Here is a 15,717-nt window from a genome sequence, read left to right as displayed (position 1 = left end):
CAATGCACCTGTGGCAGCTTACCTGTCTGACCTTTTGAAGCTCACAAGCTTGCAGGTCAGTCTTTTCCATCTCAATATTCCTTCCCTTAAATCAGGAAAGAAAAGATGCAACAGAAGGGCAATATATGTATGGCTTCCTTTGGGCCACTAGGAGGCTTAACAGCAGTCACTGACTCTTCACTTTAATGCAGCCAGGCAGGAAAGAGAAGGAGGTTGAGTTGTTGGGGGCTTTTGTAAGCATGCTCATTCCTGGCACAGAAAGCACTGAGCAAGTCTTTCCTCTACTACATGGGAAGCAGTTAGAAAATACCTTTCTAAGCCTGTCTGGAATCCACATGGGGGATGCTGCTCATGCTCCCAAGGGCTGGTCTCTCCTCAGCCAGTCTCTTGTTACATATAAAATGAGAGGAGTGGATAGAGAGTCTCCAAAATTCCTTCCAGCTTTATATCCGTGATCTTAAACTTCTATATACATAAAATGTGAAGGGGGGGTTGGGGGAGGTGAGGTAAGGAGAGGCACAAGTTGGATGAGATATTTCCTGATGTCCTTCCTAGCCCTCAGTCTATGATCCCATGTTCTTTGGAAAGACACTCTGTGAGTATGCATTTCTGTGAGTGTCTTGAATTCCTCAGCAATAATTCCCATAGAATCCTTCAAGGCTCTAATGGGTCCCCACTCTCTTGAGTTGTGCTCTTTCCCCTCTCCTCTCCCTGATACCCCCACTTCAGATCACAGCCTGCTGCATGACCTCATCTTCTGCATCTACTACCAGATTAAAGAAAAGTTATCTGTATAATTTCCCTGGCTCACCATTTCTCTATTAATCTGTGGTATTATTATTCCTGGTACCCAATATGGAAGAAGCCTGACTGGTCATTTCTGGACCCCTTCCAAATTTAGGAATTGGATGAAGAAATGCATCAGAAAATGGTAAGAGAAATGAACTTTTCTGAAACGGCTTTTATCTGGAAACTGCATCCAACAGACAGCTTTACCCAAAGTGAGCAAGTTTTCATAGCCTTGGAGCAATTTTACCTTTTAGAGGACCTAGCATATGGAAGAGAAATAGGGGGTTTGTTTTTTATGTGGATATCAAATTGTAGAAATGAAGGAATTCCCTTTAAACTCATCTCCTAGGGAATCATCCTGACAATTTGTCATTTGCCCTAGATGTTCCTCTGGTCTGTAACCTCATATTACTGTGGCTCTCTTGAGCTCTAAATAATGGACAGATTTCAAGTGTTTGTCTTAGCTTTTTCCCTCCTGTGCTAACATCTTCCTGCCCCAAATGCATCTTGTAAAAATCTTTGGAAAACAGCAACAGAGGCAGGGGAGATTGTCCTGAGCTGAGTTCACTCAAATGCTCACTTTCTCTTTCTTTTTCTGCAAAGGTTCCCGCTTTGGGCTAAGGTGGTTCATGCCTGCTACGGAGGTCCCTCTCTGTGGGCATGCTACATTGGCTTCCTCAGCTGTGTTATTTCACAAAATAAGTAATGTGTCTTTGTTCTTATCTTGTTCTCCCTTTTTAAGCTGTTCGTTTGACCCCTGGAAAGAGCACAGGATCTTGGATTAAGAATAAATCACACTGATCCTTCTTTCATTCCTATAAGCAGTTTTTATTGAGGTCAGACAGAGTGGGAAGCACAGTGCTGGGTGCTGCCAAGAACACAAAGGCTGAGGGAGGTCCCTCAGCCACCTGAGGCTCAATTAAGAATTTATTAAGTGGCTGCCTTAGGCCAGGCTCTGAGATGGGCTCCGGGGACACCAATACAAAGAACAAAGCAGTCCCTACTTTTACCGAGATTCCAGTCTAATGGGGAGACAAGTATAGAGTTAAAGTAAAGAAGCTTCCAGCTCAGTCCTTGCCTTCATCAAATAACTCAAAGAACTGTCAAATGCTCACGTCTGGACGGTACGGTCCTGGACCTGGACTCAGGAAGACCTGAGTCCATATCCCACCTTGGACCATTGGGCCAAGTCCCCTAACCTCTCTCTGCCTCAGTTTCCTTGACTGTAAAATGGGGATAATAGCTCCTACCTCAAAGCAACAAAAGTGGATAATGTGCCAGACTTGGAGTCAGGAAGACTCACCACCCTGAGTTCAAATCCTGCCTCAGACACTCACATGCTGTGTGACCTTGGGCAAATTTCCCTCAGTTTACTCATCTGTAAAATGAGCTGGAGAAGAAAACGGCAAACCACGCTGATATCTTTGCCAAGAAAACCCCAGACGGGGTCATGAAGAGTCAGACACAACTGAAAGGACACAACAGCACAGGGTTGTTGAGAGAGGATCAAGTGAGATGATATTTGTAAGATATTTGGGGAACCATAAAGAACTATTATCAATGCAAACTGTTAGTATTATTGTCATTATTATGTTGCTAAACCTTTCTGGGCTTGTTTCCTTACAGTGGAATGAGGAGATTGGACTAGATGAACTAGCTCTAAGGTCTCTTCCATAATTAAGTCCTGTATTTCCAGTTGCAGATAAAGTGCATTGGGAGTTGGGAGAGAGGAAGTATGTCCCCTGACTGGCCAGTGAGGGAAGGCTTCCTGAAGGAACTGGGGTTTGAAGGCGCCTTTGGAGGAGGGGTAGGGATTAGGTAGAGCTTGGGAGGAGGAGGAGGAGGAGAGAGTAGGGCATCCCAAGCAGAGGGAAAAATATGAGCAAAGGCAGAGAAGGAAAAGGAAAACACAATGGTGAACAAAAAGGCAAGTCAGAGCTGGTGTCATCTCCCAATAATGAGAGCTAGCGTTTAGATAGCACTTACTATGGGCCATGCGCTGTGCTGAGTCCTTTACAATGATCTCATTGGATCCTCACAACAACACTGTGAGGTAGGAGCTATTGTATACCCATTTTACAGATGAGGAAACTGAGTCAGGCAGACTTGCCAGGGTCACACAGCTATTAAGTGTCTGTGGCATGATTTGACATCAGGGTTTCCTGACTCCAGACCCAGCTCTCTCTTCTTGGAGCCACCAACTGCCTGTGTAGACACCCAGTTGCAAATTACAGATAAGAAAAACAATAGACAGCCTCTAAAGAAAAATAAGGAACAGGGTTTGTTTTTTCCTCCTTATATTTTGATTCTTTTTTTTTTCTTTTTTGGGGCAGTGAGGGTTAAGTGACTTGCCCAGGGTGACACAGCTAGTAAATGTCAAGTGTCTGAGGCTGTATTTGAACTCAGGTGCTCCTGAATCCAGAGCCCTTTTCCACTGCACCACCTAGCTGCCCCCCTTGATTCTTTTTTTCAATTTAAAAAACTGTTTTATTTTGGCAGAAAATGTGAATCAAACTGTAACTTTTGTTACTCTGAGTGGGGAACTGAAGGCCAGACAAGCAAAAGATGGGATCATCATGGATCTGCCTCTTTATCCCACCCATCCCAAGGTTGGCATAGTTGGCCATTGCCATTATTTATGTGCCACATGTAACCAGCATGTTGTAAATGTTTGTTTGTTTTTTTTAAATCTAGGATGTTAAGGAAATCCAGGACTTAATCAAGGTTGGTTCTCAACTCAAACTGTGAGCTTGAAGGATCAGCATTGTTTATTATTGGTCAAGCACAGAGTTGGTAAGGGTAAACAGAATCTGGGCCAGTGCAGAGTCTGAGATGGGGTCCACAGACTTCACCAGCCTGTCACAAGGGCCTACAAAGGTGAAGAATCCCTGGAGCATATTCAGGAATGAACCATGTTAGATGTGAGCAAGACAAGAGCAGAACAGGATCTTGGTGGTCCTTGTCCCACTGTTGGTATTGGTTCCCTGGGGGTGGGGGTGTCATGGGGGCTGTAAGAGCTGAGGGGGACCACTGCCTCCATCCTGAGAAGCCTTTTGTCTCCACTCTCTTCTCCAGCTGGGGCTAGGCAAGGTGCTGGTTCAGGACGTCCGTTATTCTCCAGACACCAAGAAGCTCCTTGTTCGGCTGGATGATTCTTATGGAAGGTAAATTTGGAGGCTTCTCTGCATGAGCCTCAGTGCCCTGTCCAGGTGCTGATTTCAGCCCCTCCATGCCTTCTCATCCTGGCTGATTTCTGGCCTCCTTCTTTGTAACTTCTCCCAAGGGATACACCTAACATGCTACAAGCATTCCCCCAGGTTGCTGGGGTTGGGTTTTGGTTTTGTTTTTTTTTTTTCGGGGCAGGGGGGATGTTTGTTTGCTTGTGTGTGTGTGTGTGTGTGGGGTGAGTTTGTTGGTTTGTTTAAGCATTTGCTGGATACTAGTGCTGTATTGTGGGATAGTACTTCATTTCAGGTGGTGTGTGAATCACTGTACAGAAGTCATCACTGGCCATGTGCCCTGAGCTGTTTACAGTCACTGTGTGTGTCTCTGTCCTTGCATTGTCCTTTGCATAAGTGACCCATGACTTGTGAAAAGGAGCCATGATTTATTGCCACAAACTCATTTCTAATGATGTAAGCACACTTTGGACTGCTTAGTTTCCAGGGATTTATCCTCTGTATTTGCTTCCTTGTGGCACTTACAGTAATACTAGAATACCCTGGACCACTAGACATTCTTTTTTTTTTTACATAGATTTTTTATTTTTAATATATAAGGTATTTTTTTTTCCGTTACATGTAAAGATAGTTCTCAACTTTTGTTTATACAAGCTTTACAATTTCAGATTTTTCTCCCTTCCTCCCCTCCCTCCCCCCTCCCCTAGACAGCAGGTAATCTGATATAGGTTATATCTATATATCTCTATACATATACATATACATATAGATATACACACACATATATATACACATAATAACATTAATCCTATTTCTGCATTAATCCTGTTACAAGAGAAAAAATCAGAGCAGTGATGCAAAACCTCAAAATAGAAAAAAAACCCAACAGCACCCAAAACAAAAGAAATAATATGGTTCAATCAGCATCTATACTCCACAGTTCTTTCTTTCTTTTTTTTCTTGGATTTGGAGATCCTCTTCTATCATGAGTTCCCTGGAACTCTTCTGTACCATTGCATTGGTGAGAAGAATATAGTCCATCACAGTAGGTCAACACTCAATGTTGATGATACTGTGTACAATGTTCTTCTGGTTCTGCTCATCTCACTCATCATCAGCTCACGTAAGACCCTCCAGGTTTCTCTGAACTCTTCCTGCTCATCATTTCTTACAGCACAATAGTATTCCATTGTATTCATATACCACAACTTGTCCAGCCATTCCCCAATTGATGGGCACCCCCTCAACTTCCAATTCCTTGCTACCACGTAAAGAGCAGCTATAAATATTTTTGTACATGTAGGTCCCTTTCCCCCTTCCATGATTGCTTTGGGCAAAAAACCTAAAAGTGGAATTGCTGGGTCAAAGGGTATGCACAGCTTTATTGCCCTTTGGACATAATTCCAAATAGACATTCTTTATTAAGGAGAGACTTGGTCTCCTTTGGGTTTTATATTTTCTTTCTCTTTGATGGGGAGTATAACAGGTATGGGGGGGATAGTTGGGACACTGTAGAGAACTATATCTGTTTCATAGTCTCAGGGGCTGGTGAGGGCACAATGTATGATGATGCCTCTCAATCATTCTACAAGGTCCTTCCTAGAGAACCTGGAAGTGAACACAGGAAATCTGATACAGGCTGAAAACACAGGCAAAGTGAGGGGACTCATACTCACCCTCAAAGGAGAGGGAGGTGGAAAGAGCCAAGGCTATGACTTCTACTCCAGATACTTTGCCCCCTGGGTTGGTGTGGCAGAAGACCCTGTCACAGGTGAGTGTCTGTTTGTGCTTGGAGGTGGGGAGTCAGCTATGGGAGGACCTTTATTAGAGGGCCTCTAACAAGTCAAGTGAGCAAAGCCTTCCTGAGCACCCATCCATGGGTGTGCCAAGAGCTGGGGACACCGAGAAAGGCCAGAGGGCCACCAGTCTGACATTTTCAGGCTGTGTGTCCTCTGGGGTCCCTCTCCCCAGCCCACATACCCAGCAGGCCCCGTTTATGCAGCAGATTAGAACTTCTTTCTGAACATTCCAGACACAAACATCCCCTAAAGCTCCCCCAGATCTTTGTTCCTTCCATGAGTCTGTGCTTAATAAGTAATAAGCAGGGGCTTTAATAGATGTTTGTTGAATGAAGTCCATCTTTGCCCTTGTGTGAATTAACTCTAGGCCCCTTGACAGGATTTGTTTCTTGGAGCAGATAGTAAGAATTTAATAAATCATTGTTGGGGGCAGCTAGGTGGTACAGTGGATAGAGCACTGGCCCTGGAGTCAGGAGTACCTGAGTTCAAATCTGGCCTCAGACACTTAACACTTACTAGCTGTGTGACCTTGGGCAAGTCACTTAACCCCAATTGCCTCACTAAAAAAAAAAAAATCATTGTTGTCTGGATGATTGCAAAGCACAGCTCAATCTGGGCTAGGGGTGGCGGGGAGGGGCCGAGATGCATATTTCTCCCTGCTCCAATCCATTTTCCATTTACTTGTAAACTGCTATGTCTGAAGCACACACCACCCCTCCAGAAGTTTCAATACTTCCCTATTGCCTTGAGTGTAAAAAACACCCAGTATGGCCCCATCTCATTCTTCCAGGCTGGTTATGTGGTATTCCCCATGGGTCCTGTCAAATGTTTCCCATAGGTGACATTCAGTCACTCCTTTCCAAGCCTCTGCACCTGATGCTCCCAGGCCTCATTGGTGATCAATACTCAGCCTCCCAGTCTCCCTAGCTTTCTCCAGGGCTCAGCTCCAGTGCCCTGGTATTCCAGAGGCCTTCCAGGATTCTCTCCCCACTTCACACTGTCTCTCCCCAGCCTATATTTGCAATTTATTTGTTTTGTGTTTACTTATCTACCAGAATGTAAGCATTAATAAATGCTTCTTGAAGGGGCAGCTAGGTGGCGCAGTGGATAAAGCGCTGGCCCTGGATTCAGGAGGACCTGAGTTCAAATCTGGCCTCAGACACTTAACACTTACTAGCTGTGTCACCCTGGGCAAATCACTTAACCCCCATTTCCCCACCAAAAAAAAAAATTTTTTTCAATAAATGCTTCTTGAATTGAAGTGAATTGGAGTCTCCTTTCCAGGCCTGTTTTCCTCCTGTGTGAAATGCACTGGTTGGACCAAATCATTCTTATGGTCCCTCCCCACTCCTCCTTTTGGAAACAATTCGGGGCCTTGGGTGCCCCATCCCACTGCTCCAGAAGCCATGGGGGGCAGTGACATGTGAGCTGTTCCTCCCTGTCCCCTTCCCACTTTAGGAGAACAAGCCAGGGAGTAGGAGGATGTGAAGCTATGACAGATAAAGCCAGAGAGGCTTGTGAGGGGCAGCTCGGGCCTGGCTTGAGGCCGGCAAGCAGCCGGAGTGGGGCTGGGAACTGGGAGCCCAGTGGCAGGTGGCCCAAGCCTGGCTGGCGGCAGGATCCTGCTCTACTCCCCCAGGAACAAAACACATGAAGGCCGCATTCACTCCATAAGGTGGAACTCAGCAATTAAGCAGTTTGAAGGACTCAGGAAAATACTCACAGTAACAACAAAACCGTCCCCCAGCAAGCCTTCCCTCCCCCAGTGAAGGGGAGTTCTGGTGGGACTCTGGCAGCTGCTGAGCCGGCTGAAGAGCCTTTATCCAGCAGGCCCAGACAAAGGGATGTTCTTTGGCACAGCAGCTTCCTCTAGCTGGCTGCGTCTCTGCCACTCATGGGACTTAAACACCTTCTTTTTCCAGCCAACCATCCAGGAAACCATCCTCGGGGCTCAGGTCGAGTTGAAAGGTCTCTCAGACATCAATCATTACAACCTCTCCATTTTACAGGTGAGGACACTGAGGCCCAGAGAAGTTATCTGACTTGCACAAGGTCACACAGGGAGGATCAGTAAATAAGCATTTTTAAGCACCTACATATGCCAGGCCCTGTGCCAGGAGCTGGATATCTAGAGATCAAAAAAGGGACAGTCCCTGCCCCAGGGGAGCTGATATTACATCGAGGCAGACAACATATGTGTCTACATATATATGTGTGCATCTATCTATCTATGGAGAAAGAGAGACATATGTGCCTATACAAGGTGCATGCAAAATAAATGTAAGATAATGGGGCAGGAAGGCCCTCAAAGCTTGGGGAAGAGAATCAGGAAAAGCCTCACATAGAAGGTGACCCTTGAACTGAGCTTTTAAGGAAAGGAGGGGTTGTAAGAAGCAGAGGTAGGGAAGGAGTAGGTTCTGGGCATGGGGGACTACCAGTGCAAGGTATTGACATGGGAGACAGAAGATCGTGTGAGGAGCAGTTACTAGAATACAGACTATGTGTGTGTGTGTGTGTGTGTGTGTGTGTGTGTGTGTGTGTGTGTGTGTGTGGCCTGGGAGTAGCATAGACTGGGGCTGCTGGGTGGCACAGTGGATAAAGCACAGGCCCTGGATTCAGGAGGACCTGAGTTCAAATCCGGCCTCAGACACTTGACTAGCTGTGTGACCTTGGGCAAGTCACTTAACCCCAACTACCTCACCAAAAAAAAAAAAGGGGAGTAGCATAGACCCCCAACTCACTCTGAGCTCTCTGTTCCAAGACTGGAGTTGTCTTGTGCATCCCATCAGCATCCCTATCAGCAGGTTGGGGCAGTATCCCTGGAGGGGCAGCCATGTGATTAAATTCAGCTCTCAAAGACCTACAGTAACCCTGGTGTGAGGAAATACAGTCTTATTACTTCCCACTAAAACTCCTGAGCCCCAACTGGTGTGCTTTCTAGCTACACAAAATCAATCACATTGACACATTAACTCTTTTTTTTGGTTTTGTTTGTTTTGTTTGTTTTTCGAGGGGCAATGGGGGTTAAGTGACTTGCCCAGGGTCACACAGCTAGTAAGTGTCAAGTGTCTGAAGCTGGATTTGAACTCAGGTACTCCTGAATCCAGGGCCGGTGCTTTATCCACTGTGCGACCTAGCTGCCTCCACATTAACTCTTAAATATGAAACATTTACTAAGCATCAAGGTAAAAGCAGCAATAATCACATTTATTCAATAGAAGGCAAAATCACTATAATAACATAATCAACTCCCCATGACTCTGAGTCACTTTCTCCCACCAAGAATTTATGGGGTTAGTGGGCACACACTGAGCAGAACTGGGCAGGGACATGAATTAGGAAATTCCTATATCCAGGACAACCCAGGACACTAGACTGCAAGCCTGGGTGTCAACAATCTCATTTAGAGATTAGTCTGTACTGTATATCTGAGGGGCAGTTTTCTCTCAGTTCCTCAAACCATCTCAAGCTGCTTTTTTTGTTCACACAAATGTCCTTTTTTGGCCCCTTTCAGCAAATAAAATGTCCATATGTGAAAGATATACACTAAGGCCAGAAAGGTAGTTTGTAGCAGGGCCATGATGGGCTTCAAATGCCAAATAGATGAGTTTATGTTTTACCCTAGAGGTCATAGAGAGCCATAGAAGCTCCTTGAAAAGGAAAGGGAAATGGTCAGAGATGTGTTTTAGGCATATCATTTTTTTAAAGTTTTTACATAGTTTATTTATGCTCTGATGAAAAATCATCTTCATGGATAAACGTCCTCCATAGTGCCTTTTATTCCTTCTTTTTGCCAGTACCGACATTTGCCTTTGCCGTACCCCTGACTTTCATCCTTCTATTCTTGCGTTCCTTTCGCTGCTTTCTTGATGTCTTTTTCTTCTCATACAGGCCATGCCTTGCAAGTCTTGCTTTGGTTCATTTTTCTTTGCATAATCAAGGGAATCATAAATCATGCCAAAGCCTGTTGTTTTGCCACCACCAAAATGGGTTCTGAATCCAAAGACAAAAATGATATCCGGAGTTGTCTTGTACATCTTGGCCAGTTTTTCTCGAATTTCAGTCTTGGGCACTGTGGCCTTTCCAGGATGAAGGACATCTATAACCATCTGTTTACGCTGAAGAAGTCTGTTTGTCATGAACTTCCTGGTTCTGATGGTTACCGTGTCATTCATGGTGGCGGCCGGCTCCTCAAGCAGTAGGAGAGGGAAAGGTTAGGCATATAATTTTTTTTAATTAATAAAGTATTTTTTCCCGTTACATGTAAAGATAATTCTCAACTTTTGTTTATATAAGCTTTCCAATTTCAGATTTTTCTCCCTCCCTCCCCTCCCTCCCCCCTCCCCTAGACAGCAGGTAATCTGATATAGGTGTTTTTTATATATATATATATATGTATATATATGTATATATATATATACATACTAACATTAAACATATTTCTGCATGAGTCATGTTATAAGAGAAAAATCAGAGCAATGATGAAAAACCTCAAAATAGAAAAACAACAGCACCAAAAACAAAAGAAATAATGTGGTTCATTCGGCATCTACTCCACAGTTCTTTTTTTTTTTTTCCTGGATTTGGAGATCCTCTTCTATCATGAGTTCCCTGGAACTCTTCTGTACCACTGCATTGGTGAGAAGAATATAGTCCATCACAGTAGGTCAACACTCAATGTTGATGATACTGTGTACAATGTTCTTCTGGTTCTGCTCATCTCACTCATCATCAGCTCACGTAAGACCCTCCAGGTTTCTCTGAACTCTTCCTGCTCATCGTTTCTTACAGCACAATAGTATTCCATTGTATTCATATACCACAACTTGTCCAGCCATTCCCCAATTGATGGGCATCCCCTCAACTTCTAATTCCTTGCCACCACATAAAGAGCAGCTATAAATATTTTTGTACATGTGGGTCCCTTTCCCCTTTCCATGATTTCTTTGGGCAAAAGACCCAAAAGTGGTATTGCTGGGTCAAAGGGTATGCACAGCTTTATTGCCCTTTGGGTATAATTCCAAATTGCTCTCCAGAATGGTTGGATCAGTTCACAAAGGCATATAATTTTAACAGTTATAGAGAGAATAGATTAGAAAAGAGCAAGTCCGGAGTCAGGGACACCCAAATACAATTACTAGTTGTAATGGTCCAAGAAAAAGGGGAGGAGAACTTGAACCAGGTTGATGGTTTATTTGAGAATTACTGTGTAGGGAGAATTGACAGTACTTCCAAACTAATTTGTATTGCTGCATTCCAACATCCATCCTTGGGGCCAGATTAGTGCTGAAGAAAGTTGAGTTGGCCACTGGAAAAAAAAATCATCCAATGATTACAGATATTGTAATATAACCTGAAGGCCAACTGCTACCTTCCCTAAAAGCAGAATCAGAGGGGAAGGAGCCCTGAGTCAAGAGTCAGAAAACTTGGGTTCTAGTCTTGACTCTGCCCACTTACTATCTGTGTGACGTTGGACAAGTCATTTCACTTTTTTCTGTGCCTCAGTCTCTCCATCTGTAAAGTGAAGTATTTGAAGTAGAGGAAGCTATACGACTCCTTACACTTCTGCCTGTCTATTTTCATGAGACATCCCAGCAGAAAGAAGACTTTCCATGTTAATAGGGAAGCAAAGAAGCTTTGGAGATAGTTGCCCATTTATGAAAGTAGGGTATGTAAAGGGGAGTCCCCTGCAATCAGCCTGGACAGGTGGGCTGGACCTAGGGCTTTAAAAATCAAATGGGGGGCAGCTAGGTGGCGCAGTGGATAGAGCACCAGCCCTGGATTCAGGAGGACCTGAGTTCAAATCCGGCCTCAGACACTTAACACTTACTAGCTGTGTGACCCTGGGCAAGTCACTTAATCCCAATTGCCTCACCAAAAAAAAAAAAAAAATCAAATGGAAGAATAAGTAGTTCATCCTAGAGGTTGCAAAGACAACATGCCATGATGGGTAGGGACCTGGACTCCAAGCCAGGAAGACCCCATGTAAGACTCACCCCTGCCAAACCCTGGCCAGATCCCTTCATCTTTCAGTGCTCTAGACCCTAGCTTCTTAAACTGTGGCTCACAACCCCATGAAAGGGTCAAGTGACTGAAGGTAGGGGTCTTGAAAAATGTGGCAATAGTAAAAAGTTATGTATACCTATTTTATATACCTACATACCCAGGGTTGTATAAAAATTTCTTGGGCAAAAAGGGGTCTCAAGGAGGAAGAGTTAAAGAAACTCTGTTCTGGATTACTCTCTTGTGGTAGAGAAGGTGCCAACTTGCATTGGCAGAAGGCATTTCCTCACCTGGGAGTTCCCTAATGACAATGAAATCCCAGGTCCAGGCCATGTTCCTGTCCTAGAGACCACAGGGTGCTCCTGGAGCCTTTTTTTTAAAAAGTGAGGCAATTGAGGTTAAGTGCCTTGCCCAGGGTCACACAGCCAGTAAGTGTTAAGTGTCTGAGGCCGGATTTGAACTCAGGTACTCCTGAATCCAGGGCCAGTGCTCTATCCACTGAGCCATCTAGCTGCCCCTGCTCCTGGAGCCTTTTGAGCCTTAGGGCAACTTGTGCTTGAGCAGACTGGGGTAGGGGCAGAACAGTTTGGAATGAGGAGAGACCTGAGACAGGGAGACCAATGAGGAGGTTATTTCATGGAGGGAGACAGGCCTGAGAACCCATTGCCACTGATTTACAAGTCTGACCAAGGTCTGACCCAGCAGAGGCTGAATTGGGAATTCTGTAGATGTCTTGGGTCCCATTGTTGGTGAATGGCTCCATAGGTCTGCCCTTTCACCATCTGACAGCTCTTGATATCTCTAGTACCATTACATTGTATTCACTAATTCATTCATTTGTACATGAATGCCAAATAGAAATGTTAGCTGTGATTATTCAACAAACATAAGCACCTGCTGTGTCTGAGCACTGGGCTCACTTTGGGTGGGGCAGGGAGATGGGACACTTTTGAAGCATTTAAAGTTTTGTCATGGAAGAATTGCTTTGATATCAGAGCCTGTACTTGCTAATAGATTTACTGCAGAACACCCAGCTGCTGTCTTCAGGATTATCATGTAGCTCCCTCTCTATTTCTGTCAAGGATCTGCCCATGCTGTTCTCAGTAGCTACTGGTCCCAGCAGCTGGGGAAGAAGGAAATGCGGGGTAAGAAGAGTTTCTTCCTGTTGTAATTTCTCTGATTTTTGCTAGGCCCAGGGTTCTTGAAGATTAACATTTCTGTATAAAGGACACCTTTCTCTCCAGTTTTGCAGTTAATATGTATCACAAGCAACAATCACAATCATTTGGTAAGTTCTATGAGCCAACCATTGTCCTCAAGGACAAAATGAGACAGTTCCTACTCTCAAGGAATTTATATTCTATCGAGATGACAACACATACAATCTAACCGGGGGATTGATATCAAGAAAGCCTGAGTTCCAATCTAGCCTCAGACACTTACTTGTTATGTGACCCTGGGCAAGTCACTTAAAATGGGGATAACACCTGCCTCCTAGGGTGGTAGTGAGGAAATAGTAAGTATAAAGTGCTCAGTATCTGGCACATAGTAAGTGCTATATAAATGATAGCTATTATTGTTAAACAAAATAAATATATGAAAGATTTGGGGGGAAAGGTGGCATGTGCAGCTGGGGGGGGTCACAAACAGAAGATAATAAAGGATATCTGGGGTGTGTTTGGTAGAGGGTTAAATGACAGGCCTTGTGTTGTAAAGGATTTCATTTTAAGGTCATTCGGTGAGTAAAAGAGAATTCATGTTGTTACCAAGTCTAAGCATCTTCCTGGAATGGTCAGAATTACTCCAGAGAGACAGCACAGTACAATGCAAAGACTCGTGAACCAAGAGTCATTGGAACTGGATTCTGGTTTCTGCTCTGTGCATGACTACCTGCGTGACTTTGGACAAGTCACTTCATCCTTTTAGGTCCATGTTTCCCTATTAGCAACACACTAGAGTCAGGCAGGACAGCCTCCTCTAGTCTAAGCTGGTGGCATTTCTGACTGTAGCGTTTAATAATCAAACACACTTCTTGAGTTCAGACTGTTCAGGAAGGAGAGAATCAATACGCCCAATCATCCAGGTTTGCAGGCTGAGCTACCTCGTTCTTCAGGCTGGATCCAGCCACCAAAGATCAGAATACCTGACGTCTTTGAGGTCTCCTTGCTGACCTCAGCTGTGGCCCTGGTCTGGGGATAACTGGATGAATATAGTTTTCCAGAATATCTGTTGCCCTTATCTTACAAATGCTGACTTCAGCCTAAGCTATAACAAGATGAGTGAGGTCTGTCTGTTCCCAGGCTCTTCAGGAAGGGAGGAGGACAGCTTCAGCTGGGGCAGGGATGGATGTGGGGAGCAGGATGAACCCCCAGGGCCATTAGCCTCTCCACCCTTGCTTTAAGTCTTTTTTGCCTTTTTTCTCTTCTTCTGGTCAGCAGCACCAATAACAGTGATAGGAATTCAGCCTCCGTAGGATGGGGGTACAAAACCATCCTCTCTTTCTTTTGCAGACTTCCTGACTGTGACCAGAACAGACATTTTTTGTCTTGTGACTAGAAACAAAACCAGTGCGAGTGGCTTGAAACATCCCTCAGTTTAGTTGTCAGCTGGGTTGAGGGAGGAAACCCCCATGGCAGCCTCCCAGTTTAATTCTTCTTGCTAATTAGGAGCTAAAGCATTGTTGCTTCTATACTACTGAAAGGATTGTTAGGATCCCTCTGCATTTTGGCTCCCTGGGGTGAAGCCCACTTCACCCTACCCTAGTTATGGCTCTGCTTATAACTGTATTGCTTGAGAGGTAGTGTGGTCTAATGTGGGGAGAGAGTGAGAACCACTAGATTTTTAGCCAGAAGAACCAAGGCTTGAAACCTATGATTTTCAATAAATCACAACCTCAGTTTCTTCACCTATAAAATGGGAAATCAGGTGGGGTTGAACCACATATTCTCTAAGGGCTCCTCTGACTACATTTTATGATCCTTATTTACCACACTGCAAGTACTGGATGGGAAGCTTTTGGGCTGTGTCTTGTGGGAGAGACTAGGGGGTTCAATTACAGCACCTTGTGTTTGTGAGAGGAGACCAGTGTGATGGGGAGGGAGTGTGATGGACCTTGTGGGATAGAGGTTCTTGTCCTGGGGTCCGCAAACTCCCAAAGGGCCTAGGGGTAGATAGATTTCCAGGGAGTCTGTGAGCTTGGAAGGAAAAACATCTTATATCTTTGATTTCATTAACCTCTAACTGAAACATAACATTTCCCTCTATTAGTAAATTTTTTATTCTATTTTTTCTATTATTATTATTTTTTTTTGCAGGGCAATGAAGGTTAAGTGACTTTCCCAGGGTCACACAGCTAGTATCAAGTGTCTGAGGTCGGATTTGAACTCAGGTCCTCCTGAATCCAGGGCCGGTGCTTTATCCACAGCGCCACCTAGCTGCCCTTCTATTATTAGTTTTTAAAAAATTATTCTCAGGTGGGGTCCATAGGCTTTAGTAGATTGCCCAAAGGGTCCATGACACAAGAGATGTTATGCCTACTCTTGGGGCAGGGTCATAGGGGCTAAAGTGGAACATCTTACCAATGAGTTAAAAAGTGGGTAATGACTTGACTTGACACATTTTCTTTCCTCTGTAGCTTTTCAGTGTTCTCGCCGTGGGGGAGAAACAAAGGTTTCATTGCAGGATGGTGGAAGAATTGACATTATTGGTCAAACAGCATTGGTTTTGGAAGGGAATCTGACCATCTGAAAGTCACCAAGCCAAGATTTCCATGACTTCTGATGGCGATTTTGGTGGAGTTGCTAAATGCAGATTAAATACAGAATTAAAGGAAACATGGTTGATGGTCCTCTTATGCAGTGGTTACATTAAAAAATTATAGAATAGGGGCATTAGGTGGTGCAGTGGATAGAGCACTGGCCCTGGAGTCAGGAGGACCTGAGTTCAGA

General features: G+C 44.4%; 1 protein-coding gene across 1 annotated transcript; it reads left to right on the top strand.

The window, feature by feature from the left end:
• The first annotated feature begins 907 nt into the window (after positions 1 to 907).
• Positions 908 to 15,517, top strand: LOC122742496 (phenazine biosynthesis-like domain-containing protein). Its single transcript, XM_043986778.1, has 8 exons — positions 908 to 1,001; positions 1,393 to 1,491; positions 3,289 to 3,398; positions 3,484 to 3,513; positions 3,865 to 3,953; positions 5,561 to 5,739; positions 12,853 to 12,915; positions 15,405 to 15,517. The coding sequence occupies exons 1-8, from the start codon at positions 917 to 919 to the stop codon at positions 15,515 to 15,517; spliced, it is 768 nt and encodes a 255-aa protein (XP_043842713.1). The 5' UTR covers positions 908 to 916.
• The last annotated feature ends 200 nt before the right edge of the window (positions 15,518 to 15,717 follow it).

Source organism: Dromiciops gliroides, chromosome 2 (genome assembly GCF_019393635.1).
Source record: "Dromiciops gliroides isolate mDroGli1 chromosome 2, mDroGli1.pri, whole genome shotgun sequence".
Taxonomy (NCBI): Eukaryota; Metazoa; Chordata; class Mammalia; order Microbiotheria; family Microbiotheriidae; genus Dromiciops; species Dromiciops gliroides.
Note: the sequence above shows the minus strand (reverse complement) of the source record. Positions and strands in the feature narration are given on the sequence as shown.